This window comes from Aulostomus chinensis, chromosome 8, assembly GCF_037954235.1.
Source record: "Aulostomus chinensis isolate RoL2024-O1b breed Wild chromosome 8, RoL_Achi_v1.0, whole genome shotgun sequence".
Lineage (NCBI taxonomy): Eukaryota > Metazoa > Chordata > Actinopteri > Syngnathiformes > Aulostomidae > Aulostomus > Aulostomus chinensis.
Genome location: NC_141327.1, coordinates 15,823,886 through 15,850,778, shown reverse-complemented (window position 1 = coordinate 15,850,778; position 26,893 = coordinate 15,823,886). Strand labels below are relative to the sequence as shown.

The window sequence follows — 26,893 nt, the reverse complement described above, 5'->3', positions numbered from 1 at the left end:
CTGTGTCCCCCCTCCATCCTCCACCCAAACCTCACTCTCTCCCTCTTCCAAATGTATTGTTATTCTGTGTGTTTGTCTGATTGAGCTCCATTTGAGATGATTCTCTTTGCTCTGCCCTTTTGTACATGATCATGGGGGATACACACACGCACGCACGCACACACACAACTCGTAGGCATATAGAAACACAAGGCCATCTGTCCTGGAAACATCACACACACACTCAATTTACTGAGCCAGTATCCATCATATACACTAACGAACCTGATAGGCTGTCAAATGCATACAAACACACAAGCAGATGGAACACCAGTGGACCTGAAAGGCGAAACCTTGTACAGTGTGTGTTTTTGTGTCTGGGATGGTGTGTGTGTGTGTGTGTGTGTGTGTGTGTGTGTGTGTGTGTGTGTGTGTGTGTGTGTGTGTGTGTGTGTGTGTGTGTGTGTGTGTGTGTGTGTAGATAAGGGAGAGGAGCAGGTAGAGCAGAGTAGCTGAGATTGTCAGCGGGTGTGTATGTGAGTGTGTTTTTAGAAGTGTGTGTGTGTGTGTGTGTGTGTGTGTGTGTGTGTGTGTGTGTGTGTGTGTGTATGTATGCATGCCCACCTGCCAACACACCACACACGTAGACTAGGCCGATCCTCATGGCTCCGTGGACCATTTCAAGAGGGACTCCCACCAGCAGCTGCATGGCCATATTCAGGCTCAGGTGTTCAATCCTGTTATACACACCCACGCACACACAAACACACACACACACACACACACACACATTGTGACTCGAGTTCTAAATTGATTTGAGAGTTAAACGTGCACTGTGAGCTTGTTTTTGGTCCTCAAACTGTTAGAATTATGTATTTCAAAAGACAAAAAACTAAGAACTAGACTAACCCTCTGAAGTGTAAAACTCCTGTCATGAATTATAGACTGTATTCTCAGTGGATTTTTCAAAAAGTTCTTCAACATAAAGAGCTAGGCTTCAAAAAATATTACAAAATGAACTAAAACCAATGTCTTCCTACAGTGATTTTTCATTACACAACCCACTTTTGATGTTTATGCAAACTTTAAAATGAAAAGCAGCTACAAAAAAAAAATAATGTGTGTAATAAACTCTTTCACTCCCTCTATGGGACTCAGATGATTAACAGCAAACACAAAACTTTGGCAGCATGTGATAAAACAAGACTGGGTTGGTGTTTATGGTGATGGAAGCAGTTTTCTACACTCTGAAAGGCAGAAAATTGCTTCTTCTGAAAGGAAGAAAACAAACTATATAAACTGTGAAGAGAAATGAAAAGGGAACAAAATAAGAGCTGAGGTCAGACTTGTTAACAGTACACCTATATCTCTCCCAACTTACAGGTTTAAAATGGAGAATAATGGCTCCTGCCCTCAAACAGACGATTTAGAGTTACTCAGGTCTTTTGTACATTAAAGGAAAACCAAGGTCAGAAAGAAGACAGGTGAGCTCTAACTCCAGACGGTAACTGTGTTCAAACTGTCTAAATCTCTTGAACCTAACGGCCTAAAACCTGATTTACACTTGCAATTCCGCCAACAAAAGGCTACTTGGTGGCAGGGCCTCTATGCCGCTGTGTTGCGGTGTGCTGTGTTGCGGTGTGCTGTGTTGCGGTGTGCTGTGTTGCGTGCACCGATGCTTCATTCCCTCTACAGGTGGATGGAGGTGCTCTCACAATGGTGCAACGTATTTGAGATTTGAGGTGAGAAGGATGAAACTGGAGGGCTGTGATAAGTTCATGGCATGGCAACAATATCCAGCATTTCGGTGCACTGTGTCTGTGTAAGTTGGAGATAATAAATGTTGAACAGTTACGTTAATTGAAATAAATAGAACCCTGAAAATAGCTCTGACGGAAGGAGGAAACGGTGTGGTAATGAGTGGGTGGAACGGTGGAGGAGGAAATGTGACATTACAAGCAGATCAGTCAGAGGAGTTGCAGCCTGCGTAGCTGCATCTAGGGAGCTGCATGTCAGACTACAACCGTTTATAAGTCGACATCAGATCGACACCATAGGTTACAGTGCTGCTACTATGTCATAAACTATGGTGTTGAATGGGTGCAGCGGTATAAATTAGGCTCAATGATGCAAAAGTAATTTCAGTTTGGACTTTCACTGAGCAGTACCATCTTGCTCCATTCAGTAAGTGCAGTATCACAGTGTTACCACTACCCAGACTTACATTCATTTGCTTAAATTTACAATAATCCCTACCTGCCTAAACCTAAGTCAAACCATTACTAAACCCAACCTTCACCTTCAAAATGAAATAATTTCTGTTATAAGCACATGCTTTTAGTCCCCACAAGTAGAATTATGAGTTATACAAGTAGCCAACACACACACACACACACACACACACACACACACACACACACACACTGAACATCTGCTCGGTTTGCAAACCCCACTGGTCTTCAACACAGAGTCATCAACACACTCCAGTGCACTCAAGCATTGCATATGAACACAGACAGAGTCAACACACACACACACACACACACACACACGCACGCACGCACGGCACAATGGGAGGATAAAAGAGACGTGTGGCTGCTGCAAAGTTATCCAAAGCCCCTCATGGCTTGTATTTCAGAATGATGACTGTAAGCAAGGGATACATTGTTCTCAAAAACACACACACACACACACACTCACACACACACACACACACACACACACACACACACACACACACGTGCGTGCGCCCTTCATGGCTGGGGTGCTCTTCTGGCCAAACCTCAGTCAGCAGCAAAGACACATTTGGGTGTCACAGCAAAATCCAAACGGACAGTCGCTTGTATGATCCAGCAACCCCCCCATCCCCCTTAATCACTGCCTCTCATTGGCCTCAATCAACACAGATGTTCTCTTTCTGTGTCCGTCTGAATTATATCGACATTTTCATTTCAAATGTGTCGACAGATAAATGACAGTGACAAAGAGGAGAGACAGAGACGCCTGCTTTGGGAGTCTCCTTTCTTCCCCGTTAGAGAGTTTGACAGACTCAGCTGGTGACTGCTGTGTGTCCTGATTCTTTTTTTTTTTTTCAACTCAAAACAACTACAGCATCTACATCCTTATAGAAATGACTGCAAACATTTGTCTCCTAAGCAATAAGTTCATAAACAGTTCTACCAGACCAGTAAAAGTGAGGCAGGACGAGAACCTATTGAGTCTGGAACAAACCTGCCACCTGGCCTACTAACATAGAGAATCGTTCCAGTGATCAGTTAGACAGTGGGGGATATTGATCAGCCGGGAGCAGCTCGCCCACATGAACAAGGACAACTCCACTCCAGATAACAGCAGCTATCTTTAAATTAGGCTGTGAAGGATGGGCTGCCCTATTTAATCTGGGGTTTGTTTTCTTTCTTTAATCCCTGACTCACCAGAAAACATCAGAACAGTTTTCAGCATCTCAGCTAAATCAATCTGATGAAGAGATTGGGAGTCAGTAAAGTAAGAGGAGCACCGATGGGTATGTTCTTCAAACAAAAGATTATTTATGAGGAATAAAACAGAGGTAGATACTAAAAGTGTTACATTCAGCTACCACAGATGGCACCATTAAAGAAAAGCACCAGCGATGTAGCATTGAGCTGCATTCACACTGCCAATAAAGAATTTTCAATGGAAGCTAAAAAGCACAACTCTTGTCGCTGCATGTCAGGCATCACTAGTACACTAGGAATCAAAGTTTCTCCAATGTGTCCTGAAGTGTCACACTATCACATACTGTAGCTGGACGTGTCCAGCCTCGACGGTACAGTACTACTACAGTACTACATCAGCAGGCTTGAAGAGAAGCTCAACAACGACTCCTCATCGATGTAGCTGGCCATGTCTGTCTGTTTCCTAGCTTTCTCAGCTGTGGTGTGAACATCACTCACGTGACACATGACGTTGTTTGACTCATGATGAGGAATTTGAACAGCATCAAAATAAGTGCAGCTGCTGCCTCTTCTGTGCCTAACGTGACATCTCCATAAGGCCTTGTGGGACTTAACATTTGGTGCTCACGTCCACTTGACTCAAGGGTAAACTGACTTGCATTTGTAATGCAGTGTTTTTATTTCATGCATTCTCTTGCTTGTCAAAACTTGCTGTCTACATCGCCCTTAACGCAACGTGCACAGTATTTTCCTTCTTAGCTGCACAGATTCAGGTTACCAGCTGCTAACGTAGCCTCAAATCAGGCTAATTGTCAATTTTGTAGTCAAGCCGAACTCACTTTGTGCAGTGGAAGACATTAATGGGTAAAATCATTGGCTTTACCCATTAATCATGAATATGCTTTCACTTCCGATAGCAAAAAGTAGACTGAAGAAGACCAAATGCAACTGGAGCAAATATCTGACTGCAAAATGTTCATGTCTTCATGGTTTAATCTTGCAGGTCGCTAATCTTCCGGGAGTTGCCACAACCGCGACAAAGAAGCCATATTTGAAAGAAAAAGCAAGGTGTGTGTGTGTGTGTGTGTGTGTGTGTGTGTGTGTGTGTGTGTGTGTGTGTGTGTGTGTTTTCGGTTTTGGTGGCTGATATTTACATTGTGTTTTGGTGTGAAGATTTTGGAGAGCTCAGTGTTGCTAAGCTGTTGATGGGATTATTTTTTTTAATGTTTGTGTGCAAATGTGCAAACACTGAGTATGATCAAGGCCACTGGGTAATAAATAGTGATGGGAAGGTTAATATTATCCATAAAAGCAGACCAGTGTGTGCACTTTTATCACTCTCTCAATGTTGTGTGGTGTATTACTCAGATTAATTAGGGTTAGATGGCACTTTTTCTGACACTTCTAGTGAAACAAACCCACAATCCTTCTAAAATATAACGTCAAAACCAACATTCATTGCTTATGTAACATGATCAGAGCAACACTGAGCCTAATTAGTGGGGTTTCTTTTGCCTTTGAACTCCAGACTATGTGAATATTATTGGACAGTTTATGTAAAACCAATATTTTCAGCAAGGGATCACATTATTTGTTTATTTGTCACATTCAAGATGGCATGCACCTTTGATTTATTTTCCTGAACATAGAGAAATTGTAATTCTAAAAAAGGCAGAATTTACTTCTGGGCTGTTATACGTAGTATACCTTGTTTTATCTAGTAGTGCATAATGAATTGGCAAGTGTAAAATATACAACCTATTCTTCTGTAACCTGTACCCTGTTTGAAGCCCCTTTCACACTGCACCAAAAACACGGATGAACATGGGTGTTTTGGCACTCCGAAACTCGGCATTTCGACCCGCGTCCACCAACCCTCCGAGCGACCCGGGTGTTTAGCGGCTCGCCTCGGCTTGGCTCGCCTGCAGTGTGAAAAAGGCAACCTGAGTTGTGTTTCCCGTGATATGACCCGCTGACATAGATCTATCTTCCTGTCAGATTCTGATTTTGTTACTGTGCCACCTGTCAGGCTGTCATTGTGGAAGCTCTGGGGGAAAAAAATAAAAATTGGGCTGGGCTGCACTGTGAGAGCTGCTCACTCATCTCTCAATAAAGTTTAGGCCTCTGCCGTAAGATCAGTCTTCCTGTTGATGTCCCCAAGAGTCTATTTCACTCCTTTTTTTCAAACAATTTACACAAGTGCTATCTTACGTGAATTAATCAACGTCATGCTTGGAAACTCCCACCAACTGTGAACCCTAACATGAACTGTGCAGGCGACCGTGCTAATAAACAACTTGTACAGCGATCTTGCACATCTTTTTTATCGATCATGGCTCATCATCCGCGGTGAAGAGGAGATCCAGCAGATTCCTACAGCTGTACGGGACGCTGTGATTTATGGGAACATCACCGGCGTTTTGAGGGAGCGTTGGACTCAACGATGTCCATGCTGTTGTTTGTTTACCTCTCAGTGTTCCGGTGCAATTTTACGCGCCATGATGACGTTGTCAGCGCGATGACGCACGAGAGAGAAAAACACAGGCACGCAGCCTTCACAGCGGGAATTCAGACCCGCGTCTGCTGGAAGCTTGAATGCGTCCTAATGCCGAGCAAACGCGGGTACAAAAACCCCGCTTTGACACACATGTTTCAGTGTGAAAGGGGTATAAGATAATGTAATACACAATCCAGGAACCTTCTGGCTCTGACTCCATTATAGTGGGTGGATGTTTTGCTCCTTACTGCTGGTTCAAGGCTCACTACTACATCACTCATGTAGATTATTCATTCAAAAGGATTCAATAAAGCTGTGTGATACTTAATTCAGAGGCTAAGGTTGTTCAGCAGTTATGAGTCATACATGTACAACCTCAGTGGAGGTTATCACAATACATCATTTTTTAAAAAGTTTTTAGCATAATTTCTAAAATTATTTCCATGACAGTAAACGATACATCCACATTAATTCTCTAAGCTCTAAGACTGGCAAATTTTCACTGCATTGAAAGCTGCATGACAATAATAACTGATGGAAAAGAACGTAATAGAATATATGGCAGAGCACGAAATCATCTGCCGTATGCCATGAGGAGCTCTTGAAACCTTAAAAGTTATTTCAGAGACTCTAAAATGTCACAAGGTTGTACAAAACTGCTTTTACCTGGGAGATTATTTTCAGACTTCACCAGAGCAGGTCAAGAGCTCCACTTAGGCTTAACGTTGGGTTTTTTTTCCCAGCTCAATACGTGTCCTGCTACTGGTTTACTTCAGCAAACATCCACAAAGTCATATAAGATTTGAAGTGTCATCAATGCATGCTAATCACCCCAGCCTCCCTTTTATGCCCTCTAGTTCATCTATTCACCAGCAGCTGTCATTCACCCACCTTCAGCTTTTCCTGCTGTAATTAAAGGACCATTTCATTAGATCTGATTTACCCAAAAGGGCAATTAAACCTGCATGGCCTGGCCTGACGTGATAATAAAATAGAGAGGAGGAAGAGGAGAGGAGAGGAGAGGACTGCAAGTTCAATAGCTAGCGGTTTCTTTTTTAAAAAAGAACCATAATTATGAAGAAAAATGCTTTTAACCCTCAAATATAATGGCAGTGTTGTAAAATGTAAACACATTACTTCAATAATACCATTAAAATCATTTGTTACATCCCAGTGCATCATCCATCAGTTGTTAAAGTATTTGCTTCTAAATATACACTGAATTTGAGGAATTTCATGAACACAGGTCATAAAATTAATGCCCGAACCCAAAGAGACCTGGAAATGTACAACCCGGAGCCAGAGCCGACTATTATTGGAAAACTGAAAGCCTGACCTGGCCAAATCCAAGAACTGCTGGCCCCCAATTATATTCCATTTTGAGCTATAACAGTATACGCACTTCGTCCTCCGTTACTGTATCACGTTAGAGCTCTGCAAATAAACATTGGGGCACTGAGTGAAAATCACTTCTTGATCTCATAACTACACTTTTCCATGCATTTCAGGTGTCACACATAATGATAAACAACCCTAAGAACAGGTGTGGTAGAACACGAACCACCCTGACCTGGCGGACCGTGATCGCGTGTTACTGAACCTGTACGGGTCTCAGATCAGCTTTTAAAGATTTAATATTAGTTGACAATCCTTCATTGATCTCGCTTCTATTCCTCAGTTCCATTTCTTTTTCAAGGATAATTGAACTGCTGTCAGCTTTACTGAAAATTAATTGCACGGTGGATTTTTAATGACGTTCTTCCATTTTTTTTTTAAATGGCATAAACCCACACGGCCCGAGGCGTCACTGTCACGCTATTTTTGTTATCACTGCTGTCACACTCACTCTGCTCAAAGACGTGAACATATCCCAGAGGTTCCTCGAGTTCACCTCGTGAAAAATATGAGATTGAAGAATTTCTAGGGGTTGAGATTTAAATTCTGGTCATACGAACATTCAACTTTATCACCAGGGAAATTATCACACGGTAGCAATCAAACAGTAGAATGCGAACTCACCCAGTGTGCATGAAAATGTAGCTGAGGTACCTCCAGGCCTGGGCTCGGAGCTGCGGGTGGTAAGGGAGGGGACTCTTAAGAAAAGAGGGGCTGGACACCTGCAAGACCAAGCGGTCCAGCTGAAACCCGTAGTACATGAACACGGCGACCTGAGAGAACACACACACACACACACAAATATTAGAAAGTGAAATTGAAAAAAGTAGACTCACACACCGAAAGAGTCACTCCTGACTGTATCTATTCACACATGAAATTACATTCAATGAAATGTTGCTTAGCATGAAAACTCTAAACAGACTAAATAAAACTTCATTTATTCGCCTATTTACAAGAGTTAGATAACATCAGATGAGAGAAGATAAGAGACTCAATCAGCAAGTTCTGAACATTTTGGAGTAATTATTATTTAACAAGGACAACTGGGCTATTCTGTTCAAGGCTTCAGGAATTGTCACAAACAACCCTTTTTTTTAATGGATGTTGTGTGTCCTTTGGGTGCTTTGTTAAGTTAAAATATCCAAAAATCTATATTTTTGTGTACGTGTACTTTCTGTTCAGCTTGCTCGTTGGGCAAAGGATACAAACAAATTTGGGGTCAGCATGAGTTCACTTGGATGAAAATAAAAGACACGCGGGTCTACCTCTGCTATTACCTCAGCAATGGTGATAGCCAGGATCAGCCAGGGTGGGGGGCAGTAGGTGTAGCTGTCAAAGTACCACTTCCTGTCGACCTCGCGAGGCAACGTCTCGTAGGCAACATGTCGGACAAAGCGCTGGGAGAGTCCCAAGCCGACTTCATCTCTGAGACTGCAGCCTTTGAGCTGCCTGCTGCCCTGGAGAATAGCCCTCCGAAAACTGTTGGAGCGCTTGTTAGTCATCTGGAGAAAAGAGCAAAAAGGTAACCTATGAATTCCTGGTGATGCTTTATTTTGAAAGGTTCAAGAAAAACTCTTTGTACAACTAGAGCCTCATCACATGGGTATTCTTGGTTCAGGCCACACACACACACTCACACACACACACACACACACACACACCCTATTCTCCTCGGTCAAACACACTGACCGACTCCCAACAGGCAACAAAATGCCTGTATCGTCACCTAGCAACCAGTAAACTCTCTTTATCCCTGTCTGGGGGTTACTTCCAACATACATGCCTGTTTTTAAGCAGCAGGGACCTCACAAGTAGTTTATCATTCTTCCAGACATAAATGATCCTGTCTGCTACGTTCACTTGACAAAATGACTTCATGCTCTCGTTTTAAAAGCACTGCCATCCATCAAAATTCAAAGTTTTTCAGTCACAATTTCCTTTGTGAACACACATTTTCAACCTTAACATCCACGTCCTCAATAACATCACACACACACACACACACACACACACACACACACACACACACACACACACACACACACACACACACACACAGACAATGGGAGACATGGTTAGTTGTTTCTGTCTGATCAAATGTTCATAAAATGACAGGTTTTGAGCGATTATTCATCATACTGTATAATTATGCACCATCCTAAAAAAGGAGCATCAGTTTTACCACCAAAAAAGACCATCAGCATGTGAATATTGACCAGATCTCTAGATTGGACCCAGACGGCATTCTTAAACATATACGTCAGGAATGCAGCTGTGGAATGGAGGCAGGTGGCCCCAAACACAGACAACAGCAACAGGCCAGCAGGTCACTGAAGCGGATGTTTATTAATGTAAGACAAAAGAAAAAAGTCCAGAGTCCAGAAAGTAAACGACAACTACATAGGAAGACTTATTTATGCTGGTACTAATACTAAGCCCAGAAGTAAAGTACAGTCGGACAAAGCCTGACGTGCAAAACAAAGAACTAAAATAAAAACGAAACCAAATACATATGGAAGTGCACAAAGGCAGGGAAGAGACTGGTTGGACAACACTAAGAACCGGGTTGCTGCTGTTGAAGCCTAATAAACAAACTAGATACAAACCAAGAGAAAAAGAGAGCGACGGGACATAAAGCACACAAGGCCACAAGAGGAACATGGCTTCAAAATGATGCTGCAACCAGCTTAAACAGGGTTTGATGAAACGCAAGAAAATGTAATACACATTACTGAAAATGGCGCGCTGATGGGAAAAAAAAAAAAAAAGAATTACGAAATCACAAGAGTCCAATGAAAAGTCTGAAAATCCAAAACTAAAATTAGCTATCCTAATGGGGACTGGAACTATTTTTTAAAAAAAAGTATGTTTCAAACTAAAATGAAGAAATAAAACTGCCAAATGTTAGCTTTCCCTTAGTGATAGTGAGATTCTGCTTCATAGTTGCTGTCTCAACATCGGGGCCAAATCACTGTTGCCTCTGAGCTTTCCGGCTTTTATTACACTTGCTGTGCTTTTATGAGATTCTCCATGACGCTGCGATGGGCTCCGGTCCCACTTCCCTTCCACAGTCCCCTTCCTTCATCTCTGTCTTCACGCTGCACCACATAACTCAGTTCTTCTGCTGTGTTTGTGTCTCGAGGATCGCAGGAATCTCAGGTGTGTCAGCTAGCGGATATTAAGGGAGTAAAACTGATTGACATTGTTTTCAGTAAGGGCAGGGATTGATAGAACAGATAAAATATGTAATGTTTCATCCTGGCTAGTAGCTCTAAACTTCAAATGAACGCATGGAGGGATATAATTACTGAAATGCCAAAGGCTCAATGTTGCCTGTGTGATAATCAAGCACCGACTTACAGGAGAGCGTTTAATCAGAAAGGCCTTATCTGTGAAAAGCTTGAAAACAAACGTATGAAAATCACAATTTCTCATTACAGTATGACTGAGTTGAAAAGATATATGAGAGTACAGAGAGAAAACTGACAAAAAAGAAAGCTGCAAATCAAAATATCAGTGGAAATCACAGTAGGAACATTTAGCTTCTAGCACTGTTTAATGAGACTTTTAGTGTCTCTGTAGGGATCTCTGTTTAGAGAACTTCAGAGAAAGCCAATTATTTCAGACTTTATGTCAGAGAAGGACAGCTTTGGGAAAATGATTACGGGTTACCATGGCCACTTCGAGACTACACACTAGAGCGAGTGCACACACATGCACACACACGGTTGTCTTTAGTTGTGAGACCCCTCGATGACATTTCTTATCACTGCACTTTACCCTCAACCCTTTACAAACACCTTGAACCTGAAGCTAAACCCAAGTGTGACCGGTTAAACTGACCTTTTTAGTTGCGAGCACCAGCAAAAATGCTCTGACGATCAAGATCTGTCCTTGCTATGATGGTTTTGAACCAAAACTGAGCATACACACACCACAAATACACACACACACACACACACACACACACACCACTTTTTCCAGGAAACTTACCCTTACAACTAAATCAAACTTTGAATCATTAAAAAAAATGTTTTACCAAGACACAGCTTATTCCCCATTGTACAACCTTTTAATGGGTCTTAAGTCTTGTGTGCCCCCCCACCCCCACCCCAAAGTATGTCATAGCCACACATACACACAGTCCACCCCCAGGCAGCTGATGCTCCATAAAGACAGACAGTTCTTTGTGTGAAGTGACTGCAATTCCTTTCCTTATTGTATACCACAAAGGAGTCGCATTCTGTCTGTTTACCCACCGGCAAAGAAGGGAAGAAGGGAGAGAGGGCGTAAGACAGACAGACAGACAGACAGACAGACAGACAGATAGAGAGAGAGAGAGAGAGAGAGAGTTAAGAGGACAAATGGGTATTCAAGCGTCAGGAGACAATTTCCCTGTTTGATAAACACAATCAGAGAGAAGCGATGGAGGAGAAGGCTGACACTGTTATGAGAGAAGGAGGCTGGAGAGTTGAAGACGAGTATCGGTTTTACATGACAGAGAGGCTGTCTCGCATCTGGGCTTTACACCCAAACTTTATGTCACTTTTAAAGATCCCATTCTAAAGCCATTAACATTAATATGCTGCAATAAACAGCCTCCGCCTGTCTGGGAAGGCTTTCCACAAATTTTTTAGAATGTCACTGCAGAGATTTGCTCCCTTTCAGCCATGAAGGCCTTGGAGGCACAGATTGAAAACAACCCAGCATTAAAAATCCAAAGGCTGCGTTAATGGAGGCTTGTACTTTTGATAAAATATTGAAATACATCTAATAAAGTCCAACTCTTGCAAAGGGAAAAGGGAAAGCTGAGCCAGGTTTCCTATAGATGACACTATTTTTTTTTTTTTTTTTAGCAATAGCATTAACTTCAGCATCAATGTAAGGAGGGTGACGAACCTCACGACAGGTGAGGCCATATTCATTCACGTAGCAGTGCAGCGATTGTCTTTGTGAACACGGCCTATCGTGGTTAGAGAGATGATAAAGCCGAGCTTAAGATCAGCGCATCAATTCACTGATGATGTTTGTCAAGACAAGACCTGTTCTTCCAAGCTAGATTTGGAAATGCATTTCTTTAAGGATCTGGATTTGGGCTCGAGAACATCATAGTGCCGCCAAGTTGAATAAATTGAGGCACACCACTGACTCCTGAGAGAGCACAAACCTTGAAAAACAGCATGGGTGTCCACACATTTTTACCATTCGGTCAAAAAAAAGGCTTTATTCAAAATCTCATTCATGAGTGCATCTGTGGTCACAACAAATTTGCATCCCACTGGTGGGAAAAGCACAGTTTCAACCAGATATTTTGGGAGGTACACCATAGCTATACCATACTTACATCGTGCCTGATGCCAATCAAGTTCAGAGTGAACCTGAGCAAGACCTTTTTTAACTAATAACTTAAACTAAAAGTCAATCCTACAACTCCTGCTGCGTGCAGGTTCACCTTGATGTTGACTATGTCATCGCTTCTGCTCTGACTGCACCCTGGATGAGCAGCAGGGTGGTGTTACTGAAGCATTTCTGCCCAGGATGGATGCAAGGAAGGCTGCACTCCAGTGTGACATATGAGTTGAACGAAGGCATGGATGAGGCAGAAGCACTGACACGAACCTGATGCAAAGGATGAGAGGACGTAAAGAGCGAAGCTGGATGGAGGGACCGGGCGGTAAAGAGAGGGAGTGAGCTGTGATTTGAACGCCGACTGTGTAGGAGGCAGTGAGCAGGCAATTACTGACAATCACATTGATGGAGGAGCTACGGTGCAAAGGGGAGATGGGACGGCAAATAAAGCTCTCACACTTTGTCTCTGTCTTTCCTGGCCCTCCTTCTCACCTTCCTACTCGACGTGTCTCCCTGGAGAGATAGAAACGTACCAACCGAAACCAGGCACCTCCATTTAACCCGTTGGAGTATTCCTAACGCCCAGGCAAGTCTTTGTCTGGCTTTGATCCTTTGCTCTTTATCTTTGAGAGCATTAACCTTTGCCCTCTGATCGTATTTACCTGCCTTACATTCCTTTAGATATTCATAGTAAATCTGTCACAGAAAAATGGGCGTGCATATGCAACTTCCTTCAAGATAACACAGGAACATTTATCTTTGAATATTCGGCAGCTGCCGGATGTTTAGGAAGATGTTCACTCCTCCAACACTTGGTGTGACCTTAACCCACATCTGCTATTAAGTTTCCATTTTATTTTCTCTTTTTTTCCTTTGTATTTTTTTCTTTTCAATTCATACTGTAGTTTAGAGTATAAAATTAAGGACATTCGAGGTGACAACCTTGGACTTTTTTTAATTCAAAATCCCCACAATATAAAACTTGCAATCTTGCTTTTAAAATCAACGAATCATCACATTTTAGGGGCAGAAACTGCAAATCATTGGGATTTCCCCCACCAACTGACTTCAGAATGAACCAGTTATCAAAATGCCCTTTTCATTCTTTCAGTATTTCTATTTCAAAAATTCACGTTTTAGTTTTCAATAAATCAAACATAAGGGAAATGTTCCAAAAATAAATGGAAATTCTTCTTGTCATTGATGTTGTTTTCGCCTCTAACAAGGACGTTGATTTTGGTGCGTTTTAGTGAGCTACAAAAAAAATTTCAGGCAGACTGTTATGAAACCAGGACAAAGGAAGATACCACAAATTTTGGGAGCAGATCCATTCAAGTATATTTTTCCTGTTTTTTTTTAATGTAATAATATTTACACTCTAACGCAACTTCAATATACCGCAGTGAGATGACTTTTAAGTTTTGTCACTATAGCTATTTATATTTTCTGTCAATCATCTGATTAAGTTGCCTTATCTAGCCAAAATAAAAACAAAAAAACAAAACAGCAACAGTCACTGCAAATTTCTTCAGGACACATTTTCTCCACAATGACCTCACAACCATCAAAAATATTAAAGCTGCAACACAGAAGGCAGCACATGATGTGAATGGACCGACCACCAACTGTAAAGAAGAGGTGGGGGGGACGACATGGATAAACACTCCTGCACCCCTCAACCCTGGACCCTCGACCACACAGCTCCCCTCTGAGAGGACGTCACACCGTCCCGGCTCAACAGAGCAGCCTCCCCCCAGCGACAGTAAGGAGACAGTGGAAAACAGAGCCTGAAAAGGTTGTGAGGCATCAAGCTCAGCTGGAGACGCTTGAGTGAGTGACCTTGCGGGACAATCGTGAGCAGGTAGCAGTTTGAAGGTGAGACTGAAACTGGGGCAGCGTGAGCATTAAGAGGGGAATTCATCACCATCAGGCGTTTCCTAGTAGAAAGACTCCGGACCTTGTAGTTGAGGTGATCTTGAAATACAGCTTTTAGGACAGGATGTAAAAATAGAAGAACAAGTTTGATGTGACTAAACAGTGAGGTGTGGATAATAATGAAAGACTGAGTTTTCAAGCCTTTGTCTACTTTGAGCAAACAGAGAGTGTATAACAATCACCCTTCTCTTTCAAATTGATGGTGGCAGAGCAAAGCCGGCCTTGCTATCGGAAGCAGCTCAAGGTCCTGCCCAACTTCAACGCACCGACAGAATAAACCAGCCCAGTAGAACACAACCCACTGTGACTCCATATAACTGATCATTATTCACCATTCACACAAATGACCTGCTCAGCATCAGCATACTAGCATTTTCATCAAGAGCATGTTAGCATTTAGCTCTGCTTCCAACATGCATTACACTTTTGATATAAAAACTAAAAGTCAATACAGGTAATAAAATGTCTCACCAGGTTGACAAAATCCTGGTAACAGATCTTTCCATCAGCGTTACCATTGGCGAGGGCCAGTAGGACTTCAAGTTTATGGGGGTCAAGCTCAGAGCCGTGGGCCGCCAACAGGTCCCTGAACCGCTCGGTGCTGATGAAGCCCGAATTCTCTGGGTCATACTGCAGATCAACACAAACACAAGCAGATGATACAAGAGGATTAAGACTTGATATAATCTGTTTCAGTTACTGATGTGAAGAAAAAACATCTTCTGAACTAAATGTGACCTCACAAACCAACGCCACACACGCAACACATCAAATGAGCCGTCGATCAGCGCGTGATTCCCCACGCAGCCAAAAGACCACAAGAACAAAACACCATCAGAAGCTGTTGGAGGGTCTTGGGAAAAAAAACCCTCTAAATTAAATGCAAAAGGCCCAACTGTCAAGATGTTAACAGCTTTGGATTTCACTTTGAAATGACACTGGGTGTCGCATTTAAGCACCATAGGCTGGTATTAATGCATAACTATACCAGCCAGCCAGAACACACACACACAAATCTAAAAAGCTTTGAAACATGTCTGAAAAACACCGGAAATACTCTGACGAAAGCCAACACATTGGAAAAGTTGGAAATTCAGCAGAGCTTCAGAGCAGCGATTACTTCAGTACTTGAATATGAAAAGAGTCCGGCACTTCTTTACGGTTCTGGTGCCCCCAAGATGGTTGTTACACACATCCTTGTCTCCTCGTTTCCTTAATGGCTGTCATACTGTGGCATTTAGCTTAACTTTTAAGACATAGAAATGTGAAAAGTTTTACTCATTGCATCTTCCAAGAGACACTAAAGGGGAAGAGTGTAAAAATGGATTTAAGCAATTATTTTCAGTATTACACATTTTCTGAGACGCTACATTGAAATATTCTAATAAAAATGTACCCGTTTGCACACATTTCTGGAGCGGAAATGCAAACCTGTGGACAAAGTCAGGTTTAAATTTCTCATTTCAAGTTCTTATCATATCAATCTGTTTTATTATAGATAAAATACATTTTTATCACTCCATAAATCAGAAGATATTGTCATGAAAATTAAATTTTGGCATTGTATTATAATAACTCCTGACACTATTAGATAGGAAAGAGGACGGTGAGGAAATAATAAAACTAAAAGATACCAAGCAATTGTTCTTACATGAAAAAGTTGTATTATCTACCCAAGGTGCACTATTTGTAAATTTAAAGAACAAAGATATGAACTAAATGTGATGTTTTGTCCTCAAGACTGAAATAACCCACGTTATGAAAGCTAAATTGACCCAGAAAAGATCAGTGCATGAAAAGTCTGTCTTTGCTGGTATTATAATACAATTTCAGCCATTTGCAAATATGCAGTAATTAATTTAATTTGCATTTTGAAAGAAACAGACTATATGTAGCTAATTGAGCTTCCTGCAAACCAAGCTGCTCTCGATCTAACACAGGTTCAAAAAGAAAAGGCTGGAATATATGTCCACTTATACAGTACAATGTGATCTGGTGCAACATCTCTGCCATGAATTCTGCATTTATAAAGATGATAACGTGCAGTTTTGGAGGTCTTAATTTAACTAATGACCTTCACGTTAACCACACGTTTATTTTTCAGGTTGTGGTTTATCGTGGTGTTGACCTGAATCATACTGAGATGTGGCAGCCACATTTGCACAGAGCAGAAAGGCAAAGAGACAATAACAAAACACTTTTCAATATTATGCGCTCAAGTACAGCAACGGCAATGTATATCAGTATAAAACTTGAATGTCTGATATGAATGTCAGGTTGTTTGTGAATGCAGTAAACAGCTGCTACCTCTCTTTACATAGCTGAGTTTTCATTTGTATATTTGCATATGTACGTGTGTGAATGTAACCACGTCTCGCTGTGTAAATACAACACATTCATGCATAAAGATTTGACATTCAGACAAAATGAGGTGCCTGCCAGATTCCAACACCCACCAGAAATAGTGAAATACATGAAAGAGAGCGAGAGAGAGTGTGTGTGTTTGTGTGTGTGTGTGTGTGTGTGTGTGTGTGTGTGTGTGTGCGTGTGTGTATAGAAATGTGTGTTTGCTGTATGTGTGTGTGTGTTGGCAGACTGTGAGGAAGACCAGGCTGGCAAAGGGTCTCTGTGCTGCATCACATGACAACAGGGAGGAGAAGTTTTGGCACTGTCTGGTCTTGTTTTTCAACATTACTCTCAGTGAGAAGGCGTTTTTCCATCCGTTCAAGGGGACAAATGTCGGTACCTTCACATTTGCCTTGAAAATTGATGTTATACACCTGTAGCTGCAGTTAATTAAATGTATACAGTGACTTCAGGGATGTCTGGCATATACTCAACACGTGAATCATCCTCAAACTCGTGCTTCCTATTCGATAGTCTGGCAAGCGTATTGCTGTTTAGAGGTCAAAAAGCACAGCTCTTCAGGAGTGTGCAAACTGGACTAAAATACACACACACACACACAAAGCCCCTCCCTCAGAAGAGATGAATGTTATTGAGTCTGTTCTGTTGCAGAGGGACACATCCAAGATGCAGAGGAAGACCATTAATGGAAGGAATATTTTGTCCGGAGTGCAAAAGGGAAGACAAAGACTGTGTCTGGGATCACTCCATGTCAACTATAACTGAGCTCAACTATATCCTGCTTGAGCAGGATGATCAATTTGATCACTTAATTTAAATGTAAAATTTATGCAAAAGTTTAAAAATGAAAATTGGTATTTTCTCCCCTTCACCTCAGTGATTACAGTAAGAAATTGCCTTTCCAATGAGACAGCCCTTTTAATTGATTTGTGGAGTTGCAATGTAGGCTGTATAGACGTATTATAATATTATCACAGGATCCAACAAATGAACATGTCATCATTTATTAATTCTACCGTGAAGAGCGACCTGCACCTGCTGAGGATGTTATCATGTATAAATGAATGTGCACATTCCTTTGATCAACATTGATAACTAATTAATTCACAACCAGGCCTGGAATGATTTTGCTTTCAAAAAGAGAAGAAATAAGTCTGCAAAACAGCAATCAAACACAAGCTGTTTGTTGGTCTCTTGTTCGCTGACTTACATACACGTCATCTGACTTACTTGCGATTTACTCTCTTCTACTCAGAATTACTACAGTCACTAAAGACATCTCACCCTCGGTATGACGAGTATTACTTCCTCTAATATATACTCCCCATTACACCATCTAATGAGCTCATAATAGCCAAATCCTCTGACACATGCAGGATTACATAATGACTTTTAGATCTAATTGAAAATCGGTCTGGAATACTTTTTCCCACATCACATTAACTTACGGCTGTTTTAACTAAATTGGATCTGTACATCAACTGGTGTTAGCGGGAAAGTCATTCAAAGATAGCAAGTAACAGAAGTGAGCTATCAGGAATGACAACCGGTCTTAACGGGAGCCATCTGCTGCACGACATCTGACAGAGAAGGAGTAGGAGGAGGAAGGAGGGAGGTGCGGAAATAATTCCTATGTTCTGTAATAAGACAGAAATAACAGTATCAAAGTCCAGACTGCTGCTCACTGTTGACTCGCGTGGAATATAGGCCCACTGAATGCACATCAAAACATCTTTGTTTCTGACACACACACACATACATACATACATACATACATACATACATACATACATACATACATACATACATACATACATACATACATACACACATACATACATACATACATACACACATACATACATACACACATACATACATACATACACACATACACACACACACACACACACACACACACACACACACACACACACACACACACACACACACACCCTTGATTCAAAAACGTCAGTAAGGCTCTACAGAAATAACCAACCTTGTGTTGCAGAGGACATTTTCTCATGATGAAGAAACAACAGCCAAATCCAGTCTCAACATTCAGTGAATGACTGAGACAATATATTTTGTGTGTGTGTGTGTGTGTGTGTGTGTGTGTGTGTGTGTGTGTGTGTGTGTCCCTATTATCATATTGTGTCATATTGTTGTCCCAGACTGTGCAGGGTTATTTCCAACCAGGACGAAAGGATTACAGTCCAATCCACGACCCTCACACCACACACCTCCCCCATCTCTTGCCCTCAAATATTCCCTCACACACACACACAGACACACCAAAAATACAAATCAGCCCCCCCCCTCAGCCTCACTCCACCCTTACCCCACATTCTCTCTCTCTGAAGTAAACACGCAAGCTCCATCAGAAGAAAAATAAACAGTTCAATAAAAGTTATCTCCTCTCCTGTCACTCCCAGATGCAGGCAGCTAGAATTCATTTTTTCCTCACACAAACATTCCCTGGCTGCAGTTTACGACACCACGGGCTTCATAGTTGAGTGAGCAGCGTCTGAAGTCAACAGGCTGACTGTTGGGTGGAGCTGCAGAGGGTCACACACACTCAACAAAAGGGCCGCTGATGACAATTTCATGCAAGGGTTAACCTATTTCTTCAGTCTAATTACTGATCATTTCCTAACTCTGAGGTAGCACTGAATCCAACGCCGCCTAAAGAGAGACCAAGAGAGATTATAGACCTGGGACGGGCAAGAAACAGAGTATGAGGGAGGAAGAGACCAAGTCAAAATAAGGAAAAACAGGATTTTTTCTATAATACAAACAGATAAAAAGCATGTATTGATGTCAGGAAGCAATCTTTCGATCTAAAAACTGCTATTTTACTGCCTTTGGAAAAAAATGCTTCTGTGCTGTCACAACAAACGCTTCCAGATTGTTTCTGGAGTACATGAATCCATAAAAGTAGCAGGCCGGATGAAAAGACGCTGCCATCGTCAGGGCCTGCAGAGGCTTCATCTTTGGTTGGAATTACATACTGTATATCAAATAGCTTCTATTTATTTATTTTACAAGCAAATAACACCATGTTATATTTTCTCAGCTCCAAAGCTGTCCAAAAAACAAAATTTTGCCTTTTAAGTGCTCACAAATAGATGTCTTGAGGACGTTTTTTCACAACTACATCACTTCTTTGTGAATCCAGAAGTGTGTTTATTTTTGAGCTCATTTCAAAGTGTGTGTGGCTCGCTGAGAATGCAGCTGGATAAAGAAAACTTGGTTCGTACTTTGATAGTTTACAAATAGACGTTGCTTTTGTTTGTAGTTGTTGACTACGGGGCCTCATTAGCTTCATGCTAAATCCACGTGGCTGGCTCTTTCTGCATTCTGGAGTCAGAAAGAAGTAATGCATGATATAATAACACTTTTTGGGTGAAGTATCACTTCAATAATGCAGTAAAAAAGTGTTTAGCTATTTGGAAGTGGAATGGATTTTTAGGTAATGTAGTCTTTCTTCCATTTTTGGATATTAGAAGTTGTATTCCAGTAAATTTTCACTTTATTCGTAACTGTACGTTACTGTCTGCGATCTGTGAGGCTTATTTTGAAAACAGTGTAATGCAAATCCATCAGATTTAAATAAGTACGCACACAAATACACACAAATCCTCATGCACACTTAATACCCAAAACACTCACAACCCAAATAAGCTTTCATATTGACAGCTTCCCTGAAGCCTGATGTCAGTGCAAAGGATAAAAACTGCAGGGGGAGAGAGGGGGAGCAGGGAGGAGAAAGGAGAGTGGGGAGGGTGAGAGAGGGGGAGCAGGGAGGAGAAAGGAGAGTGGGGAGGGTGAGAGAGGGAGCAGAAAGGAGAAAGGAGAGTGGGGAATGTTGGGTGAGATGCGACACAATGCAAGTCTTTTTGTCTTCAGCCTCATTTTCATACAGTTGAATATTAAAGAAGTACAGGGAAGGCAGTTTGCGAGGGTCAGGGAGTTCAGCAACTAATGCAGCCTTAAGGAAAGGGGTGTGGGCAAATGTGATATATAGAGAAGGATACAGTGAAAAATATCCTCAAAACAAGTTAAAATTTTATTAAATCTCATCCAACTTCTGCAGGAGCTTCATAAAACTTCTTGTGCATTTTCAACATAATGCTACATTATGGAGATTTCATTTCAATTTGACTTATTTCCTTTATGTCAGGTGCATTCAAGCGAGCACAAACATAATAAGAGATTTAACTCTTTTTTTTTTGTAATGATCCCTAAAATAATTTGTGAGGTATTTTGCAGTATGAAAATAAACTTGAGTGTGGAGTTCAACGTGTGTATTGAACCATAATTTCTCTGCTGCTGTTTGACCTTTCAGTGTCTTGAGAGAGTTCTGATCCCACCTGCACTGTCATCTCTCACTGTAACGGAGAGAAATAACTGACGGAAAAGCACAAGTCACGCACCCAAACCCCTTAAAGCTACAGTCTGACAGAAGGTGGCTGAAGATGGTTTGATCACAGGCTCAGCCTGGCCTGATCTCTGGCACCTCCAATGGCCTTTGACCTCGGCTGGTACGGGTCACTGTCCAGTCACTCTGAGCTCCAGTCTACAGCTGTAATAACCCAACTAAGAGGACAAAGGAGGCGTGGGTGACCTGAGTCAATTAAGAGAGACGGTAAGTAACTATCCTTTCACTCCTGGCCACCTTCAAATCCTCTTACACGCACGCACGCACGCACCTTAAAACCTCTCATGTACTGAAGAGCTGATGCAGTGACAGCTGACATGTGATTATCATGTTGTGCACATGCTCAGTGGATATGGAAAGTGCTAAAGCCAAAGTGCCTCAGGCTACTCAGCGGTGGGATGATGTTATATTGTAAATTTTTACGTAAGAAAGAAAGAAAGAAAGGAAGATCAGTAGTTGCAGTGCTGACAATAATTTATGCTGCATAAGCAGAAAATTGAACCCAAAAACCCTTTGATAGCAGCATCACCTCCATTTCAGACAAGATGCACCCTGGGATCTCACAATGAACCGCATCATCACAAAATGTTGCCTAGGAGCGATCTTGGTACGAGGCCGGATACATCTAAGGCCTGACCAAACTGCCTGGTACTGCCATGTTCAGAATGAACTCAGTCGCTTAATTTTGATACCTGAAAGAATGCTGAAAATGAACAATTTAGAGAAAGGCGGGAGGAGCGAGACCAGTGGTATTCAAGCTATAGTTACACAGGTCATTTCATAGGACTACTGTTGTTGTCCCAGTAAACACGACCAGAGAAAAATGGATTCGACAGCCTGGAAGTCCATTGGCAGCTAAAGTTAGCAGTCCACCTGAATTTATTTATTTTTTATTTTTATTTTTTTTTTGAAATTTTGGGCATAAAACACAAAGTAAAGTACCAAAAATCTACAATTGGTGACTGAGTTCCAGGTGCCGTTCACTGTGCTGACACTCAGCCTTTTCGAGCGATTATTTAACTCTCTGTGATGAGCAAGAAAATGATCCCTTGTTGAGTCCTCTAATTGAATTAAAATGTACAATCCTCCAGTTTTTCATGCATGCAGTAACAGGCATCAAACAGTCATGCAGCACCAGAACATGAAGGAAGGGGTCTTATCCCAAAGCTAGCATCCCTCTTGATGTCAGACACCGCAGGTGAGCTGGAAAAGAAGCGAAGGTATGTTGGTGAACAAAGACATGAGCAGGAACATAAACCACAGCAGCTGCCTGAGGCGTCAGCAAGGATTCCTGATGCCACACATTTTAATAATAACATCTTCCACCAGGCTGATGCAGAATAGCAGGCGTGACCATATAATCAGCACGGCGACACCCGTTACATGGTTTTTGCAGAGGGTGCAATAGCATGTCTAACCTGAGCAACAGGGTGTCTAATGGTTCTGATGTTACAGTGTGTTTATCAGTGTGTATTTGGCTTTGTGTGCATTTTTTTGTATGTGTTCACTGTCAATGGATTGAAGGAATACGAGCCACAAACAACTCTGCCTTCTGCTAACCAGCATCGGACGTAAGAGGCGGAAACTGACTCACTCTACCAGACGGCATCACTACATAAATGCTTGATTTTTAGTCGTAGCATCATTATTATACAGCTAATTCATGATGGGCATCTCATATAGATGTCATAGCTGTGTTCATATTTGTAAAATATATAACGTGGAAATATGTTGCGGTGGAATTGATATAACTTCAGATATTCTATTGCTACCTTCAGTTTAAATACTGTTCCTAGTATTACATAATCCAGTCGATAGCTGGGTTACATCACCCTGTTTTAAGCCATATTGATGTATTGTATCAGAAAAGGGGGGTGGAAATGTCAAAATTTGAAAGAAAATCCTCTTAATTTTGTCAAAAATGTCTTACACTCACTGGAAGTGGTTCTTGGCTTATGTGAAAAAGAATGAATGAACAAATGATCACATATAGAGACACGTTTGTTGAATAAGTTCTGATGTACATTGAACTCTAACAGCGTCATTTCAGTCTCTCCAGAACACGTGACAATACAACTGAAAACAACAACAACAACAACAACAGATACATGTGGACTGATGAGGAGACCTAAATATTTCTTTGTCTCATCCGTGGAAAGAATATGCATAATAGTGCATATGTTGCAACAGCGACTACCTGTTTTGCTTTCAGGTTGTAAACTCTACTTACCATGTTAAGCTACGTTCTCTAGTCCGCCATCTTCCAACAAAACTCACGCAGTTCATCTGCTCCACAATGTAACTTCTAATTAGCTTTTTTTTCCAAACTTTCAAAAGATTCCCTTCACATTGAGATGGAAACTAGGTTATAATGGAAAACAGTGTGATAACTTGGAATTTTTACCAAAATGTGGCGAAAATTTGCATCAAGGGTTTGCTTGGGCACCTGTATTGACATCTTACCCACTTAACCATCTCAATTTACCTTAATCCCCAAAAACCAGAGTCTATGCTCATCAGCTCCAACTATTTTCAGCTCCAAGTTTCTAGACCCCATAATTGATAACAGATGAGGAGACAGACAGACAGACAGACAGACAGACAGACAGACAGACACACACACACACACACACACACACACACACACACACACACACACACACACGTCCCGTACACAGTTCCTTAGCTTCCCGGTGCTTCCTCAACACAACGCCATCGTATTCCCTTGACATAGACCAATTAGCAGTTCTAATAAAAAAGCCAGCCTTGTTAGAGCAGCAAAAGCTTGTTAGTCTCTCTGCTAATTACTGTGAAACACCAGGGAATACAGGCAGGATCATGAGCACCTCATTCACTGGCCATCACACACACTGTGACATGGCAGGTACAACAGAAACAAGCTCACCTTCTCATGTTAATCAGGCTTTTCAGAGTGTGACCTTGACACCAGCGGGGTTTCCTCCGTGATACTGTCCTTGTCTCTCTCTCTCTCTCTCACACACACACACACACACACACACACACACGCACACTCCCTCGACACATCTGACAGCTGAGAGAGCATGTTATCAGTGTTACTGGCCACCATAAGCCAGGAGACGCTCTGTGGTTTTGGGGCTTATCGTCATGCCCACTGGCGGGGCCCAGACTTGGCCTCATTTAGGAGACTAGTTCAAGCTGAGTGGAGCCGACAGCTTGTCAGTGGGCGGCAGCTCTGAGTGGGAGGGGCAGCACAGTGATGGAGGCGTAAGAAGTCAAACTCTGACTGGCAGCTGACATCACCCCAAACAACACACTCGAGACTGCAGGGCAATCATGGATGAAAATCCTGGAAATGGAAGTTTTTTTGTTTTTTTGTTTTTATACTACAGAGTTATATTTCCTGATATATTTGCCAAAGCAAACACCCATAACGGGTACGACATTCTTATTACACTTGAATAAACATATAATTATATTTTATGATGGCAACCTTTACCGTATAAACTTAAGTGGTGTGAAGTTTAGTGTGTAAATTATTGCAGTGGTCAGTGGCCCAGATAGTGCAGCGGTCAATACACCCTCAGATATACAGCAGGGGTCCATTTCTGCACCCTAAGGTACATCTACACTCATGTACCCCCTTGGAGTATTTACTGGACTTCAAAGTATATATGTTAGGCTTTTTCAAGGCCAAAAATGCACAAAACGGTACTGCGCCATCGACAAGCCATTTCACCTCTAAGGGGAAAAGGATGTCGTCTCTGTCTTGGTTGGACGTACAAGATACAATTAGTCACATCTGCTTTTGGGAAGCTGGACAAGGGAATTTGTCCTGGTTGCTGCAGTAGCGCCTCCTCTGGTCAGTACGGGTGCCTGCTCGGGAAGGAGGCGAACTAGGGGGGAATGACATGTCACACATTAAAACAACGAGCGGTGGAGCAGCAGCCATGAGAGCTTGGTAGGGTGAACTGGTAATGTGGGGGGAGGACAAAAGTTGATTTAAAAGTGGTGGATATGAGTTGACTTGAAATAGTTTGTTGCTTCAAGTATTATTTTAGTATACTTTCCTTGATTTCTCAACAAGGGAGGAGCTTTTGACTTTTATTCCGTTTCATGTTTAAAACTGAGGTGCAAGCGCAGTACAACATGTTATTCCTTCACCCACAATTCGCCAGTCGTAATGTTGAACTTTTTTTTTACTAGAATTCCTTTGTAAAGTCCAACTTTATGACTGAGGCAAATTCTGTGATTACATCTTGATACTTGGACTAAAGTCTCTGAGTGACAAGAAAACTGTACTTATACGGATGTCCAGTACCTCAATCCCCAACCTCTCTCACGACATTCAGAGGTCAATCTGACAGGAGGAGGTCTAATCTCTACGACGCTCTGGTCCTGGTGTGAGTAGGAACTAATGCCGTTAGCTGGAGGGCTGCTTCATTGTTCTTTGAGGAGATTCAGAGTTCTCCACACAAAAGCGTCACTGTTTAGAAGAGGACAAGATGCAGGAATGTTACAGAACAATTCAAAGAGAGAAACTGCAATTCTAATTGTGCCCTGAGTGCATGTGTGCCTGCATTCAGAGGACAACATTCGTTTATGCGGGAACGAACAATGAACTGAGGCTGACTGTTATGACACTGAAACCCTGATGACTCTGAGTCAGGCAGTCACTCAGACTCTCATTCCTCCCTTTAGCTTCATTATCATCAAGCCTTTAAAGTGAACTTCCTCTTCAAGGATATGACAAAATTCCCACCTGGGACAAGTGTTGATGGGCAGATCCAATACCTCCCTGCTTCTCCTCATCAGATCCCCTGGTGGTCTCACTTGACAGCTGAGTGACACCATGACAGCAGAGCGGTGTGATATGCAGATGGGAGGGATGTGAGGAGCCGCCACAATTTCACACCATTAATTACCCAGACATCCCCTCTCCCGTTGCAGAGGATTCTTCAGGAAAAGGTCAGCCTTCTGCCTTGCATAAAGACCAGCTCGCCATGCAAGTCACGGCCCCTGCCAGCCCAGCAAAGGCTGTGCCCACGTCACGCTAGACATTACTAATGCCTCGACAAGACTTCTAATAGCTCCTGAAATGTCACAGCAGTGCCTGTTGGTTTAGCAATAAACAACAACTACAGGATGAGTCTGAGGTTGAGGCCAGGGACAAATAAGGACAGAGAGAAGAGGATCGCAGCAGAGCCGTAGTAAATAGAATGGCAACACATAAAACCGGCTCCAGCAGCAACCAGCCAGCAGCAAAAAGTTGCTCAAATCTGTGAGTTGCTTTCATCCTACAGTCAGAGTAGAGGAGGAGAAACATCTGCTGCTGCCTGGACCTCCAGTTCAACCTCTTCGCAAAATCTTGGCCTTGCAGCAGAGCTGGTCCCAGCTGTGCATCACTTCTCTGGCTGGCAGCTGGAGGGAAGCTGCAGTGAAGCAACATGGTTTCCTTGCAACAAGGAGGTCACCAACTTCTGCCTCCCGGAGGCTGGACCCACTTGATGG

At 42.2% G+C, this 26,893-nt stretch overlaps 1 protein-coding gene across 3 annotated transcripts in view; it reads right to left on the bottom strand.

Annotated features, from left to right (window-relative positions):
- rhbdl3 (rhomboid, veinlet-like 3 (Drosophila)) overlaps window positions 1-26,893 on the bottom strand; it is a 59,908-nt gene that overhangs the window by 11,955 nt on the left and 21,060 nt on the right. For 2 of the 3 annotated variants that reach the window (XM_086211250.1, XM_086211251.1), the window contains 3 exons: window positions 8,589-8,813; window positions 7,933-8,081; window positions 604-716 (listed from right to left, as the gene is read on the bottom strand). In XM_086211250.1, coding sequence (XP_086067376.1) covers window positions 604-716; window positions 7,933-8,081; window positions 8,589-8,813 — 487 coding nt within the window. Of the gene's footprint in view, window positions 1-603; window positions 717-7,932; window positions 8,082-8,588; window positions 8,814-15,066; window positions 15,226-26,893 lie in introns of all 3 variants that reach the window. The other variant, XM_086211249.1, reaches the window with a different exon arrangement.